Raw genomic sequence first — 20,495 nt, 5'->3', positions numbered from 1 at the left:
AGGCCACCATCTTTCCCAACAGGGGAATGCATTGATGAACCGTCACCTGGGCTGGCTTCAGGACATCCCATACCATAGTTTGTATCACCGCCTTTTCCTGCGGAAGAAACACCTTCTGCACTTCTGTGTCCAGGATCATTCCCAGGAAGGACAACCTCTGGGTTGGTTCCAAATGTGACTGGAAGGTTCAGAATCCAACCATGACTCTGGAGGAGGCGTGTTGTGAGAACAATGGACTGCAGCAGCTTCTCCTTGGACGATGCCGTTATCAGCAGATCGTCCAGATATGGAATGATGTTCACCCCTTGTTTGCGGAGGAGAATCATCATTTCTGCCATCACCTTGGTAAACACCCTTGGTGCTGTGGAGAGTCCGAATGGCAGGGCCAGGAACTGGAAATGATAGCCCATCAATGCTAAACGGAGATGAGCCTGATGCGGCAGCCATATCGGAAAGTGGAGGTATGTATTGTTGATATCCAGTGATACCAGGAATTCCCCCTCTTCCAGACCTGATATCACTGCCCTGAGAGACTCCATCTTGAACATGAACTCCTTTAGAAATGGGGTTCAATGATTTTAGGTTTAGAATGGGCCTGACCGAACCATCTGGTTTCGGTACCACGAAAAAGTTTGAATAGTAACCTTTGTTCTGCATGTGAGGTGGTACTGGCACAATGACCTGTGCCTCCACCAACTTCTGGACAGCTTCTTGTAGTACAGTGCTGTCTGCCAACAGAGTTGGCAAGCCTGATTTGAAAAAATGATGAGTGGGAAGACTTTGAAATTCCGGCCTGGATCCCTGGGTGATAGATAGTGTATCCCAGGGATACAGGCCGGACGATACCCAGACGTGACTGAAGTGTCTGAGTCTCGCTCCCACTGGCCCCATCTTCAGGCCGCGCGGTCCACCGTCATGCGGAGGACTTTGGCGTACCTGATGTAGGCTTTTGTTCTTGGGAACCTGCAGCGGCAGGTTTCTTGGACTTAACTCAACCTCCCCTAAAGGAGGTATTGGACGGTCTGGCCTTTCTAGGCTTGTTAGGCCAAAAGGACTGCGTTGCAGATGAAGAAAGGGATTTCTTCGGAGCAGGTGCTGCTGAGGGAAGAAACGGAAACTTACCCGCTGTAGCCATGGATATCCACGCGTCTAGAGCTTCGCCAAAGAGAGCCTGACCTGTATAGGGTAGGGACTCCACACTTTTTCTGGATTCCGCGTCGGCCGACCACTGGCGCAACCACAGTCCCCGACGAGCTGAAACAGACATGCAAGAGATTCCCGCTGCCATGGAACCCAGGTCTTTCATGGATTCTACCATAAAACCTGCTGAATCATTTATGTTGCGTAAATATAATGCAATATCATCCCTATCCATTGTATTAAAATCCTCAAGTAAGGTAGTCAACCACTTTCCTATTACCTTTGCAATTCACGCCGTAGCAATAGTGGGACGCAATATGGGTCCTGAAGCAGTGTACATTGATTTAAGTGTGTTATCAATTTTTCTATCAGCTGGCTCCTTTAAGGCGGTAGATCCTGGAACAGGCAAAACCACCTTCTTTGAGAGTCTGGACACAGATGTGTCAACAATCAGCGGGTTTTCCCATTTTTTCCTATCCTCCTCATGGAAAGGAAACGCCACCTGGACCCTTTTAGGGACCTGGATTTTTTTTCTCAGGGTTTTCCCATGCTTTTTCAAATATAGCATTCAATTCCTTTGACGGAGGGAAAGTTAGCGAGGCTTTTTTATTTTCAGTGAAAAAAGCCTCCTCAACCTGATCAGGTATGGTATCATTAACATTCAACACATCCCTGATAGCCTCCATCAACAATTGCACCCCCTTTGCAAGAGATGCGGACCCTCCACAACACATCCCCATCACCGTCTGTGGTGTCAGAATCGGTATCCGTATCGTCTTATGTGACCTGCACAAGCGCACGTTTGTGGGGGTATATAGCGGGGCGTCCTGAGGTACCAGAATCCGGCCATACTGCCATAGAGCTCTGTAATACCTGGGTTGCAGATTCATTACTTGCAACCCTGTCAGAAATCTGAGAAATCTAAGATCTGATAGAGGAAAACCACTCAGGTTCCCTTGCTGGTATCTGTGCGAAACCAGTGCCATCCTGATTACATGGAATGGGATCATCCTGGGAGGACAAATCCTCTGCAGCATATGACAAAGTATCCCTGGACATAACTAAAGGAGACCACCAAACGCTACACACACACACACACACACACACACACACACGTGAGAACAGACAGAGTTTCTTCCCCAAGAATGGCAAGAGAGACACAGAGATTGGAGCCAACCCATACACAGCGCTTTTATCAAAGGGAGACCCCTTGTCAGCGCTGACTGTGCACCTTAATAGGACACACAGTCATATTACAGCCCCCCCCCCCCCCACTCCCCCTTCTGGTACCGTGTACAGATAGCTGGAGTTGCTGTGGAGGGACCTGTTCTCCCTCTCAGCGCTGTGCAGGCAGGAAAATGGCGCTGAAACGCTGCTGGGTCCGCTCTGAAGAGAAGCTCCGCCCCCTTAATGGCGCGGTCTTCCTGCTCTTCATGGATTATACTGGCCTGAGGAATTAGTGCTGGCTGAGATCCGAGGACCCCGACAGGCTTCTGTAGGGGGTAAGCGCTGGCCCAGGGCGCCCCTCACAGTGCTGCACCATGTACCGCTGAGCCTTCTCAGGAGCTAGAAGGGTCGGTGTCTCACTCACCACTTCTTCAGCTCTGTAAGGGGTTGGCGGCATGCTGCTGGGGCGAGCGGTCCAATGTGGCGGAGAACGATCAGACCCCTCTGGAGCTCAGAGTCCAGTCAGCGGAGACAGTAGTTCAGACCTCGCAGGGCGGACACTGCTCTCCCCCTCCCCCTTAGTCCCTCGCTGCAGGGAGGCTGTTGCCAGCAGCCTCCCTGTAAAATAAAAAACTCTAAATTAAACTTTTCTAGAAAAGCTCTGTAGAGCTCCCCTAGCTGTGACCGGCTCCTCCGGGCACATTTTCTAAACTGAGTCAGGTAGGAGGGGCATAGAGGGAGAAGCCAGATCACACTCTCAAACTCTTAAAGGTCCAATGGCTACTGGTGGACCTGTCTAAACCCCATGGTACTAATGTGGACCCCAGCATACTCTAGGACGTAAGAGAAAATGACAAAAAAATAGTAAAGTCAGCAATCACACTAGCAATCAGTTACAGGTTATACATTAGTATAATAAGCAATATGAGCACATATTCAACTGCAGATACATTTCAAGTATATAGGAGAAACATATTACTGCATTAACTTGTATAGGAGTTTAAACGTATTCAGTCGCACAGCGAAAGAAAACAGCAGCAATAGTTTACAGACTCATATGCATCAGGCACTTATCCAACTATTCGTACCAAAGGTAGATACTTAGTGGTGTATCACCCGGATCAAGAGAGTGGGATACAGGGAGATTTCACCCCGCTTCCAGGATCGATCAATACGTTAATGAATGCTGAGTGGATCCAGATGCTATTAGTGTACACAATCACCCCGTGATCCTACAGTGAAACGAGACGCCCAAGTGAACACCGACGCACCAGTCATGCAGTCATCTATGCTGCGGCTGGGTCCTTTTAGATACACAGCGTCTCAGACTGAAGCAGGAACTCGGTTCATGGCGGGAAACTAAGAGGAAACTGGTCATGAACTGGGAAGGGGCGACCAAGGGAGCATCTTACTCCCCACTGCTGACATCAAGCCTAGGGATGGCGGCCTCCGGGCACGGTGGCACGCCACGCTATCTATTCTCCCTCCAGGGGGGTCGTGGACCCCAAAGAGGGAGAAAAAGTGTCGGTATTCCGACGCCGGTATACTGTGCGCCGGGATCCCAACAGCCGGCAACCTGAAGACCACCCCTTGCAGGGGTAGCCTCGGGTTGGTGGTCCCAGACCAACTCTACTTATGGTCAAGATAATAGGCAAAACCAGTGCTTGTAGCTTCCAATCATAAAATGTGGACAAATCCTGTCTCTCACCACATAGTTGAATCTAAGGATGACATATAAACACAATTTACTTAATTTTACATATTTTTTTTTCTGAATTTGGCAATAAGAAATTTTTGGCCTCCAGATTGTTGTGAAAAAAATTCTGATACTCTATGGCGCCATGATTCAAAAAGGTTTTGAATCCACTAGTTTAATGATTATTCTTGATTGTTGTAGTATGTTCTATTAACCCATATTTAGGGTCACAAACTGATTCAGTCTATGACATGAGGCAGGCAGCTTTGGACAAGTGCAAGAACGGTTTATTGTTACTCAGCTCTCAGTAAGCTTTACCACTGTTCCCACTATAAAATTTATATTATATATTATATTTGTGAACCCTTCAGAAATGTCTATTTCTGCTGAAATATGGCCTAAAACTACCTCAGATTTTCACACATGACGACACACAAGATGATACTCCACCAGAACGTTTAGCAGGTAAACAATATTGAAACACTCTTTATACAATTTTTTCATGTTACACAAACGAGGTGCAAAGTTGGCATTAGGAATAAAGTACTAAGTTTAACCTTACAAATGGCATGCTGCCAAGATCTAAAATACACGATCAGTCATAACAGTAAAATCACCTTCCAATTATGATGTAGGTCAACCTTGTGCAGCCAAAATTACGGACTCTTTAAGGCATGGACTCCACAAATCTCTGAATGTGCCCTGTGGTCCCACAGCAAGACAACAGCAGCAGACTTTGAGGTCTGTTTACTAAGCCTTGGAGAGAGATAAATTGGATGGAGATAAAGTCCCAGCCAATCAGCTCCTAACTGCAATGTTACAGGCTGTGTTTCAAAGATGAAAGGAGCTGGTTGACTGAGACTCTCTCCCTCCCCCCGATGCTTAGCAAAAAGACCCCCGCTAAGTCCTATAGGTTGTGAGGTGGGGCCTTCATAGCTCGGACTTGATTTTCCTTCACATCCCATTTTGTTCCTCAAACCATTCCAGAACAACTTTTGCAGTGTGGCAGGGCACATGAAACTGCTGAGAGAGACCACTGCCATGAAGCGGTGTATTTGATGTGCAACAATATTTGGGTAGGTTGTATGTGTCAAAGTAACATGAATGACAGGACCCAAGGTTGCCCAACAGAACTTGCCCAGAGCAACACGCTGCCTCTGCCAACTTGCCCTCTTCCCACAATTTATCCTGGTGCCCAGTTAAACAATGCACATGCACCCAGCCGTCGTCAACTTTATGTAAAAGAAAATAAGATTTTACTCACCGGTAAATCTATTTCTCGTAGTCCGTAGTGGATGCTGGGAACTCCGTAAGGACCATGGGGAATAGACGGGCTCCGCAGGAGACTGGGCACTCTATAAGAAAGATTTGGTACTATCTGGTGTGCACTGGCTCCTCCCTCTATGCCCCTCCTCCAGACCTCAGTTAGGATACTGTGCCCGGAAGAGCTGACACAATAAGGAAGGATTTTGAATCCCGGGTAAGACTCATACCAGCCACACCAATCACACCGTATAACTCGTGATACTATACCCAGTTAACAGTATGAAATAAAACAGAGCCTCTCAACAGATGGCTCAACAATAACCCTTTAGTTAGGCAATAACTATATACAAGTATTGCAGACAATCCGCACTTGGGATGGGCGCCCAGCATCCACTACGGACTACGAGAAATAGATTTACCGGTGAGTAAATCTTATTTTCTCTGACGTCCTAGTGGATGCTGGGAACTCCGTAAGGACCATGGGGATTATACCAAAGCTCCCAAACGGGCGGGAGAGTGCGGATGACTCTGCAGCACCGAATGAGAGAACTCAAGGTCCTCCTCAGCCAGGGTATCAAATTTGTAGAATTTAGCAAACGTGTTTGCCCCTGACCAAGTTGCAGCTCGGCAAAGTTGTAAAGCCGAGACCCCTCGGGCAGCTGCCCAAGATGAGCCCACCTTCCTCGTGGAATGGGCTTTCATTGATTTAGGATGCGGCAATCCAGCCGCAGAATGCTCCAGCTGAATTGTGCTACAAATTCAGCGAGCAATAGTCTGCTTAGAAGCAGGAGCACCTATTTTGTTGGGTGCCTACAGGATAAGAAGCGAGTCAGTTTTCCGGACTCCAGCCGTCCTGGAAATATAATTTTTTAAGGCCCTGACTACGTCCAGTAACTTGGAATCTTCCAAGTCCCTAGTAGCCGCAGGCACTACAATAGGTTGGTTCAAGTGAAAAGCTGATACCACCTTAGGGAGAAACTGGGGACGAGTCCTCAATTCTGCCCTATTCATATGGAAAATCAGATAAGGGCTTTTACATGACAAAGCCGCCAATTCTGACACACGCCTGGCCGAAGCCAAGGCCAATAACATGACCACTTTCCACGTGAGATATTTCAGATCCACAGTTTTAAGTGGCTCAAACCAATGTGATTTCAGGAAACTCAACACCACGTTGAGATCCCACGGTGCCACAGGAGGCACAAAAGGGGGCTGAATATGTAGCACTCCACAAAAGTCTGAACTTCAGGCAGTGAAGCCAGTTCTTTCTGGAAGAAAATCGACAGAGCCGAAATCTGGACTTTAATGGAACCCAATTTTAGGCCCATAGTCACTCCCGACTGTAGGAAGTGCAGAAAACGACCCAGCTGAAATTCCTCTGTTGGGGCCTTCCTGGCCTCACACCACGCAACATATTTTCGCCAAATACGGTGATAATGGTTTGCGGTTACTTCTTTCCTGGCTTTTATCAGCGTAGGAATGACTTCCTCCGGAATGCCCTTATGCTTTAGGATCCGGAATTCAACCGCCATGCCGTCCAACGCAGCCGCGGTAAGTCTTGGAACAGACAGGGCCCCTGCTGTAGTAGATCCTGTCTGAGCGGTAGAGGCCATGGGTCCTCTGATATTATTTCTGTAAGCTCTGGGTACCAAGCTCTCCTTGGCCCATCCGGAACCACGAGTATCGTTCTTCCTCCTCGTTTTCTTATTATTCTCAGTACCTTTGGTATGAGAGGCAGAGGAGGGAATACATAAACCGACTGGTACACCCACGGTGTCACTAGAGCGTCCACAGCTATTGCCTGAGGGTCCCTTGACCTGGCGCAATATCTAGTTTTTTGTTTAGGCGGGACGCCATCATGTCCACCTGTGGCCTTTCCCAACGGTTTACCAACAGTTGGAAGACTTCTGGATGAAGTCCCCACTCTCCCGGGTGTCGGTCGTGTCTGCTGAGGAAGTCTGCTTCCCAGTTGTCCACTCCCGGAATGAACACTGCTTACAGCGCTAAGACGTGATTTTCCGCCCATCGGAGAATCCTTGTGGCTTCTGCCATCGCCATCCTGCTTCTTGTGCCGCCCTGTCGGTTTACATGGGCGACTGCCGTGATGTTGTCTGATTGGATCAGTACCGGCTGGTTTTGAAGCAGAGGCCTTGCCAGACTTAGGGCATTGTAAATGTCCCTCAGTTCCAGAATATTTATGTGTAGGGACGACTCCTGACTTGACCAAAGTCCTTGGAAGTTTCTTCCCTGTGTGACTGCCCCCCAGCCTCGAAGGCTGGCATCCGTGGTTACCAGGACCCAGTCCTGTATGCCGAATCTGCGGCCATCTTGAAGATGAGCACTCTGCAGCCACCACAGTAGATATACCCTGGTCCTTGGAGACAGGGTTATCAGCCGATGCATCTGAAGATGCGATCCCGACCACTTGTTCAAGAGGTCCCACTAAAAGGTTCTTGTATGGAACCTGCCGAATGGAATTTTGCTTCGTAAGAAGCTACCATTTTTCCCAGGACTCGTGTGCAGTGAGGCACCGATACCTGTTTTGGTTTCAGGAGGTCTCTGACTAGAGATGACAGCTCCTTGGCTTTCTCCTGCAGGAGAAACACTTTTTTCTGTTCTGTGTCCAGAACCATCCCCAGGAACAGTAGGCGTGTGGTAGGAACCAGCTGTGACTTTGGAATGTATAGAATCCATCCGTGCTGTTGTAGCACTTCCCGAGATAGTGCTACTCCGACCAACAACTGCTCCTTGGACCTCGCCTTTATAAGGAGATCGTCCAAGTACGGGATAATTAAAACTCCCTTTTTTCGAAGGAGTATCATCATTTCTGCCATTACCTTGGTAAAGACCCTCGGTGCCGTGGACAGTCCAAACGGCAGTGTTTGGAATTGGTAATGGCAATCCTGTACCACACATCTGAGGTACTCCTGATGAGGATGGTAAATGGGGACATGTAGGTAAGCATCCTTGATGTCCAGGGATTGTAATCCCCCTCCTCCAGGCTTGCAATAACCGCCCTGAGCGATTCCATCTTGAACTTGAATTTTTTAATGTATGTGTTCAAGGATTTCAAATTTAAAATGGGTCTCACCGAACCGTCCGGTTTCGGTACCACAACCAGTGTGGAATAGTAACCCCGTCCTTGTTGAAGTAGGGGCACCTTGACTATCACCTGCTGGGAATACAGCTTGTGAATTGCCTCTAGCACAGCCTCCCTGCCTGAGGGAGTTGTCGGCAAGGCAGATTTGAGGAAACGGTGGGGGGGAGACGCCTCGAATTCCAGCTTGTACCCCTGAGATACTACTTGAAGGATCCAGGGATCCACCTGTGAGCGAGCCCACTGATCGCTGAAATTTTTGAGGCGGCCCCCCACCGTACCTGGCTACGCCTGTGGAGCCCCCGCGTCATGCGGTGGACTCAGAGGAAGCGGGGGAAGAATTTTGATTCTGGGAACTGGCTGCTGGTGCAGCTTTTTCCCTCTTCCCTCGTCTCTGTGCAGAAAGGAAGCGCCTTTGACCCGCTTGCTTTTCTGAAGCCGAAAGGACTGTACCTGATAATACGGGATCCGGTCTGAAGATCGACAGTAACTAGGTCGACAATGTCTAGGTCGACCACTATTGGTCGACAGTAACTAGGTCGACAGGGTCAAAAGGTCGACAGGGTCAAAAGGTCGACATGTTCTAGATCGACAGGCCAAAAGGTCGACATGAGTTTTTCACAATTTTTTTCTTTTTTTGAACCTTTTCATACTTAACGATCCACGTGGACTACGATTGGAACGGTAATCTGTGCCGAGCGAAGCGCCAGCGGAGCGAAGGCACCATGCCCGAAGCATGGCGAGCGAAGCGAGCCATGCGAGGGGACGCGGTGCACTAATTGGGGTTCCCGGTCACTCTACGAAGAAAACGACACCAAAATAACATTAAAAACTCATGTCGACCTTTTGACCTGTCGATCTAGAACATGTCGACCTTTTGACCCTGTCGACCTTTCGACCCTGTCGACCTAGTTACTGTCGACCAATAGTGGTCGACCTAAACATTGTCGACCTAGTTACTGTCGACTTTCAATACCACACCCGATAATACAGTGTTTTTCTTAGGCTGTGAGGAAACCTGAGGTAAAAATTTTTCATCCCAGCTGTTGCTGTGGATACGAGGTCCCAGAGACCATCCCCAAACAATTCCTCACCTTTATAAGGCTCTATGTGCCTTTTAAAGTCAGCATCACCTGTCCAGTGTCGGGTCTCTAATACCCTCCTGACAGAATGGACATTGCAATAATTCTGGATGCCAGCCGGCAAAATATCCCTCTGTGCACCCCTCATATATAAGACGACGTCTTATGTTCGCAAAATAGTATCCCTGTTTGAAAGGGTTACAGACCACGCTGCAGCAGCACTATCTGCAGGTCTCAGTCTAGTACCTGAGTGTGTAAATACAGACTTCAGGATAGCCTCCTGCTATTTATCAGCAGGTACCTTCAAAGTGGCCGTATCCTAAGACGGCAGTGCCACCTTTTTTGACAAACGTGTGAGCGCCTTATCCACCCTAGGGGATATCTCCCAGCGTAACTTATCCTCTGGCGGGAAAGGGTACGCCATCAGTAACTTGTTAGAAATTACCAGTTTCTTATCGGGGGAACCCACGCTTTTTCACACTTCATTCACTCATTTGATGGGGGAACAAAACACTGCCTGCTTTTTCTCCCCACACATAAAACCCTTTTTTGTTTTTAGTGGTACTTGGGTTAATGTCAGAAATGTGTAACACATTTTTTATTGCCGGGATCATGTAACGGATGTTCCTAGTGGATTGTGTATATGTCTCAACCTCGTCGACACTGGAGTCAGACTCCGTGTCGACATCTGTGTCTGCCATCTGAGGGAGCGGGCGTTTTTAAGCCCCTGATGGCCTTTGAGACGCCTGGGCAGGCGCGGGCTGAGAAGCCGGCTGTCCCATAGCTGTTACGTCATCCAGCCTTTTATGTAAGGAGTTGACACTGTCGGTTAATACCTTCCATCTGTCCATCCACTCTGGTGTCGGCCCACAGGGGGCGACATCTCATTTATCGGCATCTGCTCCGCCTCCACATAAGCCTCCTCATCAAACATGTCGACACAGCCATACCGACACACCGCACACACACAGGGAATGCTCTGACTGAGGACAGGACCCCACACAGCCCTTTGGGGAGACAGAGAGAGAGTATGCCAGCACACACCGGAGCGCTATATAATGTAGGGATAAACACTATCACTGAGTGAATTTTCCCCAATAGCTGCTTGTATAAACAATATTGCGCCTAAATTTAGTGCCCCCCCTCTCTTTTTAACCCTTTGAGCCTGAAAACTACAGGGGAGAGCCTGGGGAGCTGTCTTCCAGCTACACTGTGAAGAGAAAATGGCGCCGGTGTGCTGAGGGAGATGGCTCTGCCCCTTTTTCGGCGGACTTTTCTCCCGCATTTTTCTGTATTCTGGCAGGGGTAATTACCACATATATAGCCTCTGGGGCTATATATTGTGGCTATTTTGCCAGCCAAGGTGTTTTTATTGCTGCTCAGGGCGCCCCCCCCCAGCGCCCTGCACCCTCAGTGACCGGAGTGTGAAGTGTGTATGAGGAGCAATGGCGCACAGCTGCAATGCTGTGCGCTACCTTGTTGAAGACTGAAGTCTTCTGCCGCCAATTTTCCGGACCATCTTCATGCTTCTGGCTTTGTAAGGGGGACGGCGGCGCGGCTCCGGGAACGAACACCAAGGACGGGTCCTGCGGTCGATCCCTCTGGAGCTAATGGTGTCCAGTAGCCTAAGAAGCCCAAGCTAGCTGCAAGCAGGTAGGTTCGCTTCTTCTCCCCTTAGTCCCTCGATGCAGTGAGCCTGTTGCCAGCAGGTCCCACTGTAAAATAAAAAACCTAATTTAAACTTTCTTTCTAGAAGCTCAGGAGAGCCCCTAGTGTGCAACCAGCTGGGGCCGGGCACAGAAATCTAACTGAGGTCTGGAGGAGGGGCATAGAGGGAGGAGCCAGTGCACACCAGATAGTACCAAATCTTTCTTATAGAGTGCCCAGTCTCCTGCGGAGCCCGTCTATTCCCCATGGTCCTTACGGAGTTCCCAGCATCCACTAGGACGTCAGAGAAAATGAGATTCATTAGAAGTCATTTTTTTTTTTTTACATTGCTGCGTAGTCCAGTTCTGACTCTCATGCAGAAGGTGCCGGGTCAAGCATGGACACTCTGACCAGTCTGTGGCTACGCAGCAAGATGCAGTGTGTGTTTTGACACCTATCACAGACAGCATTATTTCAGCAATTTGTGCTACAGTAAGCTCTTCTTTGGGATAGGGACAAACAGCCTAGCCTTGGCGGATGAAGTCCAGAAAACTGTTACAAAGATTAACCGTGCTGGGCCTCTTCTCATGGGCCCTATCCTCTCTGGCGATTGGCCCATCACATAAGCTTTTTTTATTTATATTAAATGTATGCATATTTATTGTTAGGACTGTATGTAATAAATGGGATCCGGTCTTTAGGTCGACACTGTCTAGGTCGACCACTATTGGTCGACAGTAAGTAGGTCAACATAGTTTCTAGGTCGACAGGGACTCTAGGTCGACATGAGATTTTCATTTTTTATTCACTTTTTCATACTTTACGATCCACGTGGACTACAATTGGGAACGGTAACCTGTGCCAAGCGCAGGGGAGTATAGTAGTATGGTGGCTGGAGTCTGCAGATTCATTTATGTTGTTTGACATAAAATATAAGTGTGCCCTATTTTAAAACCTAAACAGAAAAGTAACTGCAGATCGATACACTGCAAATTTCCACCTGTAGTGTCCTCAAAAACGATACTAGAGCAGGATATTTTAGTCAGGTTGCAACGCTTAAACCATACATCACACCTGACAAGTTTTTGTATGAGAGAATTCAGGGGTGCAAAGACCAAAACCATCAGACTACCAAGAAGTGGAAAAAGGGGATATACTCAGATGAATTATCTTTCACCATGCTATTAACAATCGGATAAGTGCATGCATAGTACAAACCTAAAATAAACTCTATGGGGTATATGTAATAGGTTCGGAGTTTGCCGGAGGTCCGGGATGCCATCGATCTCTGAGGTTTTTTGTAAAGAGTCAATAATTTACAAGGCAAAACCATACCTTGTAAATGATTGCCACTTTTAAAAAAAACCTCCAAGATCAGCCGGCATCCTGCACCTCCAGCAAACTTGAACCCTACTGCATATGCCTCTATGTATCCGGAGTGCTTATTTGCAACAGTGAAAGGATCTAAGTTTATAACATTGTGGAGTGCATTCAGACGCCATAGTTTAAGTGCAGTCATTCTTTGAAAGTAAGGTCAATGCTAATTGCTACTTCCCAAGGAAGGCTCCTGGGAAGCCAGCAAAGTGTTTCCATTTTCAGCAAAGCCTCCAACTTTGCACTGTGAAAATGATATAGAGGATCAATCATATAACTGATTATTTGCATTTTAATTTTGTTAATTCACTACTTATTAAATTATGTTGATATATATATCTCCTTTGTCAATGCAACTGTTAATTACAGACCTGATCTTCTACAGCACAGATTCTCAAACTCGGTCTTCAGGACCCCACACAGTGCATGTTTTGCAGGTAACCCAGCAGGTGCACAGGTGTATTAATTACTCACCGACATATTTTAAAAGGTCCACAGGTGGAGCTAATTATTTAACTTGTGATTCTGTGAGGAGACCTGCAAAACATGCACTGTGTGGGGTCCTGAGGATCGAGTTTGAGAACCTGTGTTCTACAGCATCACTAAGTAACACTAGTCCCCCCTTCCTGATGAAAAATCACCTTCTAAGGATGCCAATGTTCTCCTCCTCAGAGCATGTGGTCCCATAATGCCACAATGAGCATAAGAGTGATGTTGTATGTAGGCATAGAGTCAGCATTTGAGATATTCTGGAACTATGCTTGGGACAGCATTTAAAAAAAACATCAATTCTATCACAATTATACACATTAATAGGCTCAAAGCAACACTACATGCAAGTTTTACAGGTGACACATGGTGACCCAGTGACCTATTTTTTGTTCTATTACATGTATGTTAAAGTGATGGGGTTAAAAAGCATTTATAGATGTGCTAACAGTTAGAACTAGATTTGTGCACTTAAGGCACATGCCCTTCCAAAGAGAACACAAAGCAAGAATACAGCCAAAGAAATACTGTGGAATAGAGTACCATTGACTTCTATGCCATGCAGCCTTTGCTGTAACTGCAGACAGTAGTACAGTACATCATTAATGTTACTGCAACAAAACAATGTCCACATAATAATGGGGCAGATGTATTAACCTGGAGAAGGCATAAGGAAGTGATAAACCAGTGATATGTGCAAGGTGATACACTCACAAGCCAATCAGCTCCCATACGTAAATTAACAGGTAGGATCTGATTGGCTGCTGCCTTTATCACCTTGCACATATCACTGGTTTATCACTTCCTTATGCCTTCTCCAGGTTAATACATCTGCCCCAGTATTCTTTGACAATCAAGACCTGTATATCACTGCTACCTGCATGGACAGCACAGGAGGCACAACTGAGCTCAAATCACCTCTTTGGTGGTTTTGTTTTGTGTCATTTACCCACAGGAAAAATGCGTAAGTGCACCCAATCAACAAAGCCAACAAAATAAACTTCAAGCTTACCTGACAGCCAGATACCGCCGAATCTCTGCCATACAGTGGGAATGGGCCTCTGTCGGCTGTTTTCCCTACAATAAAAGACACCGAGAGGTTATTCAGATTTATAAACATTTCCAAAGAAAAGACACAGATGTTTACAGAAAACATGTTATAAAGTATCACAGACTTAACTTCAGTATGGATCTTAGTTGCTGGGATTTGGTCCCATCCTGGGGGTGGGTGGGTTTACACACTAGGCAATTTCAGCATAAAAAATGAACGATAACATAAATGTTGTTATCTTTTTATTTGGGATCCGGTCTCTAGGTCGACAGTATCTAGGTCGACTACTATTGGTTGACAGTTACTAGGTCGACAGGGTCTCTAGGTCGACATGAGTTTTTCATGATTTTTTCTTTTTTGAACCTTTTCATACTTAACGATCCACGTGGACTACAACTGGGAACGGTAACCTGTGCCGAGCGCATCGAGGCACCTTGCCCGAAGCATGGGGAACGAAGCGAGTCCTGCGAGGGAACACGGTGCACTAATTGGGGTTCCCGGTTACTCTACAAAAGAAACTACACAAAACCACCCATAAAAAACTCATGTCAACCTTTTGAACTGTTGACCTAGACCCTGTCGACCTATAAACCCTGTTGACCTAGTTACTGTTGACCAATAGTGGTCGACCTAGACACTGTCGACCTAGTTACTATCAACCTTCCATACCACATCCGTTTATTTTTAGGGTTATATCATCCAGTGTGTATCGGGTGATATTGGTGACCGATGAGCGATGCCGGCTCCCGCACGTCGTTCAGCGATCACCAATATTGAGCTGACATGCAGCTCGACCTGTCACCGTCGGGCTGAGCTGCATGTTTGGGAATGACGGCGGTGACGCCACTGAACATTATCACTGAACGATAACTTTCAGTGTGTACGCACTATATCGTTGAGAGCTATATCATTCAGCGCTATATCATTCAACGATATATTCATCCATTGCCGGCAATTCCGAATCGCCTAGTGTGTACCCGCCTTTATCCTGCAGTTTACCAGCAGGCTTCTACAGTGTTGCAGACACTATAACATAAAGCGGGTTGAGCTTTGTCTATATCAACTACTGCTGTCACTTAAAACTTTTGAAACATTTTACAATCACTCCTGGCCCTACTGGCAGTTTTCACAGCTTTGCTGTTTTAGGGGAATGCAATCTAAGGAAAGAATATTTTTAAGTTACCGGCTGAAAGCAAATATGCAACTACGCAGAATTACTTGAAGTAGCATGAATCACGCTGCTCACATTAAACAGTGTCAGCATTTCCTCTCACTAGAAATGAGACGCATACACAAAATGATAAACAACTTTGACCAGCGCGTGCCAGATACCAAAAAGGTTTCAAAACAAATGCTCTTACAACAGTAAATAATAGATATGAGGAAATTAACAAGATGATTTACGTGAGAGCTGCTTCTAAGATGTGTTTGTGAAAATTACCACTAAAAAATAGTCTTATAATCAATATATTTAAAATAATACCTTGTAATGCTGAAATATAAAGCAAACCGGCGACCAGTATGACTATGTACGATGAAGAAAGGAAATTATGAACTATTTTTCATGTCCGCGCAGGCCATGTAAATGCCAGGATCCCGCCGCTGGTATTGCTACCCAACACAGCGTGTCATATACTAACATTGGTACTTGAGCAGAAGGAGCCACTGTCTTGCAGATGGCATATGTATGACCTGTTGTAGCCTGCTGTACAAAAACAACACGTAAAGTGGATATGTTAAATACAAGAGTATGGCAGATCTCACTGGATGACTGTCAGAGCTAGATTGTATAAGGTAGACGTATGATCATATGATCGGTATATGTTTATCTTTCCGGCTGTTGGGATGTGTATAAATAAATTATTATATTATTCTACAGAAAGAAAGAGTTACAACCTGTCCTGTTTAAGAGGATACAATAGCACCAAAGGCGATTGGAAGAAAAGTATTTAATCTTCAGCGGCAAAATTAATTCTTAGCTTTGACGGAAGAAAACAATCCCACAAGAACAGATATTGGCAAGCACTATAGATAAACCAAGGAAAATACTGGGCATTATCCAAATCAGACTACATGGAGAAACTAGCATTAAGAAAACGGTAAACTAGCTTGATCCATGAGATTGTTCAATTACAAGTGTGGTGTCAAGAAGGAATCTCTGAAGCCAAACGAAAACTATGTTTCATAAAACCTTTCTGTGCCTTCCTCTGTGACTAGGGATTTGGAGTACCAGAATGTATTTTTCCGGGATGCGGTCAACATCCCGCTGGACAGGATACCGGCGGTCGAAATACCGACGCCGGAATCCCGACCGCCACAATCCCGACACCCATAGAGGGAGAACATAATAGTGTGCCGAGCGTAGCGAGGCACCGTGCCCGCAGCGTGGCGAGCGAAGCGAGCCCGCAAGGGGCTGCGTTCCGCTCGCCACCCCTGTCGGGATTGTGTGGACGGGATTCCGGCGTCGGTATTTCGAACGCCGGGATCCCGTCCAGCGGGATTACGTACTGATCCCATTTTTCCTCATCAGAAGCACCCTTAATTATACAGTAGGACTTTAAAAGGCAAAAGCATGATTGCTGTATGCTGTGCATACTTATTAGAACTACACTGCTAGTGTGCAAACCACCTCAGGCAACGCACCAAGCCCATAAATACTACCTCGATTTTCGTTCTGGTATAATTCATAACAAGCCTACTGCTTGTAGCATACTTACCTACGTTGCTGCTACCTCCTCCGGGAGGAGGCAGCGTTGTAGGTGCATGGGGGAGTGGCCGGCAGCAGGATGGGCGGTCCATGGGGCGTGGCCAACAGGGAAGTGGACAGTCCGGGGGCGTGGCATCAGGGTCCCGTCATCGTGGCTCCTCCCCCGCTGTGCAGTGCCGAGAAAAGAGGCGCTGTATAGCGGAGCTACAATGACGCGATTCAGCTCAAAATCGCTTCATCGGGACCCCTCGGACCGCCCACTTGTTCTCTGCTGCGGGTGGCCGAGGAGGGTCGTAGAGGGGCTGCAGGGTAAGCGGAAGGCTTGCCCACCTTTCCGGGGGGGCCGGGAGGGCCACCCGATTTTCGGGAGCCTCCCGGCTAATCCGGGAGGTTAGGCAAGTATGGCTTGTAGTTGATCTCCTACAGAGATCACTAGCCAGAACCACACGCTGAAATAATCATATAGAACGTAATGTATAACTGGAACATACTGTAGCATAGATGTTTTTCTTTAATGCAGTATTTCTTCAGCAACAATGCAACATAGTCATTTGCTTACGCATCTCTATGAGATGGGAGGGAATACTCAACTGCTCACACTGCTTGATATTAAAATAAACTATGCAATTCATAAAGTCTTAATAAAACGCACATGAATAACCCTTGAAACGGGTGTAGTATGTTATGCCGGCGCTTGGGATCCCGGCATGAGGGCAGCGGGGTGAGAGCAAAAGAGCCCTTTGCGGGCTCGCTACGCTGCGGTCACGACACTATTTATTCTCCCTCCAAGGGTGTCTTGGACACCCCAAGAGGGAGAATAGTTGTCGGGGTGCCGGCTGTCGGGATTCCGGCGTTGGTATGGTGAGCGCCGGGATCCCGACAGCCGACATATCAAATGCCTCCCCTTGAAAAGGACCATTTCCAAAATGTTCCTTTCATGTAAGGACTCAAGTACAGTATATAAAAAGAAAGCCTAGTAAAAGCAAGGACAAAGTACAAGGTTTCGCAAAAAAAAAAAAAAAACGCCCTTACAGCAAAGCGTCCTATGCACTTAATGTGCGGTCCCACAGAAATGAATCATGACTTTATAAAAACTTGCTCAATGTATAAAGGCTTGTGGAAGAAAAAAAACGATGTAGGTAAAGGTCCATTTGCTTGCATTATTGTTTAGATTAACTTTAAGAACGTGCTTTGGATGCATTATATTAATTCATTTGTGTTTGCCACTTAAGAATGCAGAGCCAGTTCTACACAACGAGTTCACTACGGTATGCCGGCGGTCGGGCTCCCGGCGACCAGCATACCGGCGCCGGGAGCCCGACCGCCGGCTTACCGACAGTGTGGCGAGTGCAAATGAGCCCCTTGCGGGCTCGCTGCGCTCGCCACGGGCACGGTGGCGCGCGTTTTATTCTCCCTCCAGGGGGGTCGTGGACCCCCACGAGGGAGAATAAGTGTCGGTATGCCGGCTGTCGGGATCCCGGCGCCGGTATACTGTGCGCCGGGATTCCGTCAGTCGGCATACTGAAGACCACCCCTACACAACATAGCAGTGAGGCAAAACAGAAGAACTTACAGAAGGGCTGAGACCAAAGCAAAATAATGCATCACAACATCAGAGCTGGCTGCTATGGTCTCAAGATAAGGAAAGGGAACTGGAGATCTGGGTGATAATGGAAGAATGCAGAAGTGTAGATGTAGATAAAGGTAGCTTTGGTAAAGTAATCAGATTTCACTGTAAACAATAAAGGTAAACTGACTTTAGATGTCAGTTGAAAGGCTACTGCACTGGAGGGAGTTATCTGTAATCTTCTGCTCTGCTTCAATACTGAGGCCTGAAGCCCAGGGACAGTAGTTTAGATAAAGCAGAGGGCTAAGGTTGAACACATCCTAACTCCAATTTGCATGAATGAAAGATAAGGACTGCCAAGCCACAGAGCTCTTGATAAATGAATACCAATAAATAATTCTAGAGTTTAATGGAAGATTACCAAAACTAGGAAGCTACACACAGTAAAATAACAGCAATGACTAACAGATGAGAAACACAGTTTATAAATGTACAAAACAGAATTCCCTAAAAAACAAAAACAAATAGGACTGAACTATGTTTATCAAGTATTTGTCTGGAGCACATTGCAAAATGGATTGATCCTATTAACCACAATGATATCGATGATGCGAATCATCGTGGCAGCAGTCGCACTTTATGACAGCCCAAGTTTGCACAAAAGTTCTCGCTACCCCATAGGGTTCTCAGCACTCTGGTGTGAAATCAGCCCGCGAAGGGTGCAAGAATGGGTGCCATTGCCGTTTGCGGGAAACAGGATCGACCCCTAAGAGTTACCAATCTTTTCTGGTTGATAACATAGTGTTTTAATTCCAACATTGCTAGGAACCATCTTAATTGGGGGTGCAAAGCGGTCACTGGGAGTATTATTCTGTGAAAACAGATACAAGCGTACTATACTGTGACTCATAATACTTGTGTAGCAATGGTTAATTCAGCTAGTGTGGTAAATAATGATCGTACTTAATTTACCACCAGGTATACTCTCAGTAAGAAGATGCAATAAAAAGCATTTATTTAATTATATGTCACACCAGTGTTCTAAAGTGGTTGCTCAGTATATCTTTTTTTTTTAGACTACGGATACTTGCCCCAAATCTGCATAAAGTAAAAAAAAATCATGCAAAGGAACAGAACCATATCCTCGAACACTGCCCAGCTAAAAACCGGTACACAATCGTAAAAGGGGAATGGTTACTTGTAAAGGGGGCGTGGCTAAGCAGGCCGGTACAGACCATTACAAAAAAAAAAAACACATGGTACTGTACCGGCCAAAATGGTACAGTTGGAGGGTCTGCAGAACTGCAACTTTTATTTGCAGCCTGTACTTCCCTTAAGTAGTACCTACCTTAGTAGGTGCTGTTTATTCTCAAATGTGGCTCCTAATAACATACCTCCCAACTGTCCCGATTTTCGCGGGACAGTCCCGTTTTTTTGGGTCTGTCCCGCTGTCCCACCCACGGGCCGCAGTGTCCCGCGGTGGGGGGGGGGGGGGGACAGTTGGGAGGCTCAGTCTCTCGCTGCCCTGCTTTGCAGAGCAGCGGTGAATAGACGCTGTGCGCATGCGCACAGCGTCTATTCATTGTAGACAGAGGGAGAGGGGGCATGCCAGCGGCTCACGGAGCGCTGGGCATGCCCCCTCAGTGACGAAATCGGGGGCGTGGTTCGCGATCGCGGGTCTTCCCGCGAAGCCACGCCCCTTTTATAGGCCACACCCCTTTTTGGGAGCGTGCGCGGCTAAGCCGCGTGTGTGTCCCTCTTTCAAGGCGGCCAAAGTTGGGAGGTATGTAATAATAAGATTTTACTTACCGGTAAATCTATTTCTCGTAGTCCGTAGTGGATGCTGGGTACTCCGTAAGGACCATGGGCACTTTAAGAAAGAATCTAGATTCTGGTGTGCTCTGGCTCCTCCCTCTAGGACCCTCCTCCAGACCTCAGTTAGAGAAACTGTGCCCGGAAGAGCTGACAGTACAAGGAAAGGATTTTGGGAATCCAGGGTAAGACTCATACCAGCCACACCAATCACACCGTATATAACTTGTGATAACTTTACCCAGTTAACAGTATGAACAATCACAGAGCATCAGATAAACTCTGTTGCAACTATAACATAGCCCTTATTTAAGCAATAACTACATACAAGCATTGCAGAAGAAGTCCGCACTTGGGACGGGCGCCCAGCATCCACTACGGACTACGAGAAATAGATTTA

The 20,495-nt window shown here is 46.9% G+C and overlaps 1 protein-coding gene across 8 annotated transcripts in view; it reads right to left on the bottom strand.

The window, feature by feature from the left end:
* TCF12 (transcription factor 12) overlaps positions 1 to 20,495 on the bottom strand; it is a 524,272-nt gene that overhangs the window by 157,664 nt on the left and 346,113 nt on the right. For all 8 annotated transcript variants that reach the window (XM_063926156.1, XM_063926155.1, XM_063926163.1 and 5 more), the window contains exon 6: positions 13,971 to 14,035. In XM_063926156.1, coding sequence (XP_063782226.1) covers positions 13,971 to 14,035 — 65 coding nt within the window. The remainder of the gene's footprint in view (positions 1 to 13,970; positions 14,036 to 20,495) is intronic.

Source organism: Pseudophryne corroboree, chromosome 6, assembly GCF_028390025.1.
Source record: "Pseudophryne corroboree isolate aPseCor3 chromosome 6, aPseCor3.hap2, whole genome shotgun sequence".
Classification (NCBI taxonomy): domain Eukaryota; kingdom Metazoa; phylum Chordata; class Amphibia; order Anura; family Myobatrachidae; genus Pseudophryne; species Pseudophryne corroboree.
The sequence above is the reverse complement of the archived record's forward strand: the minus strand, read 5'-3'. Positions and strand labels throughout refer to the sequence as shown.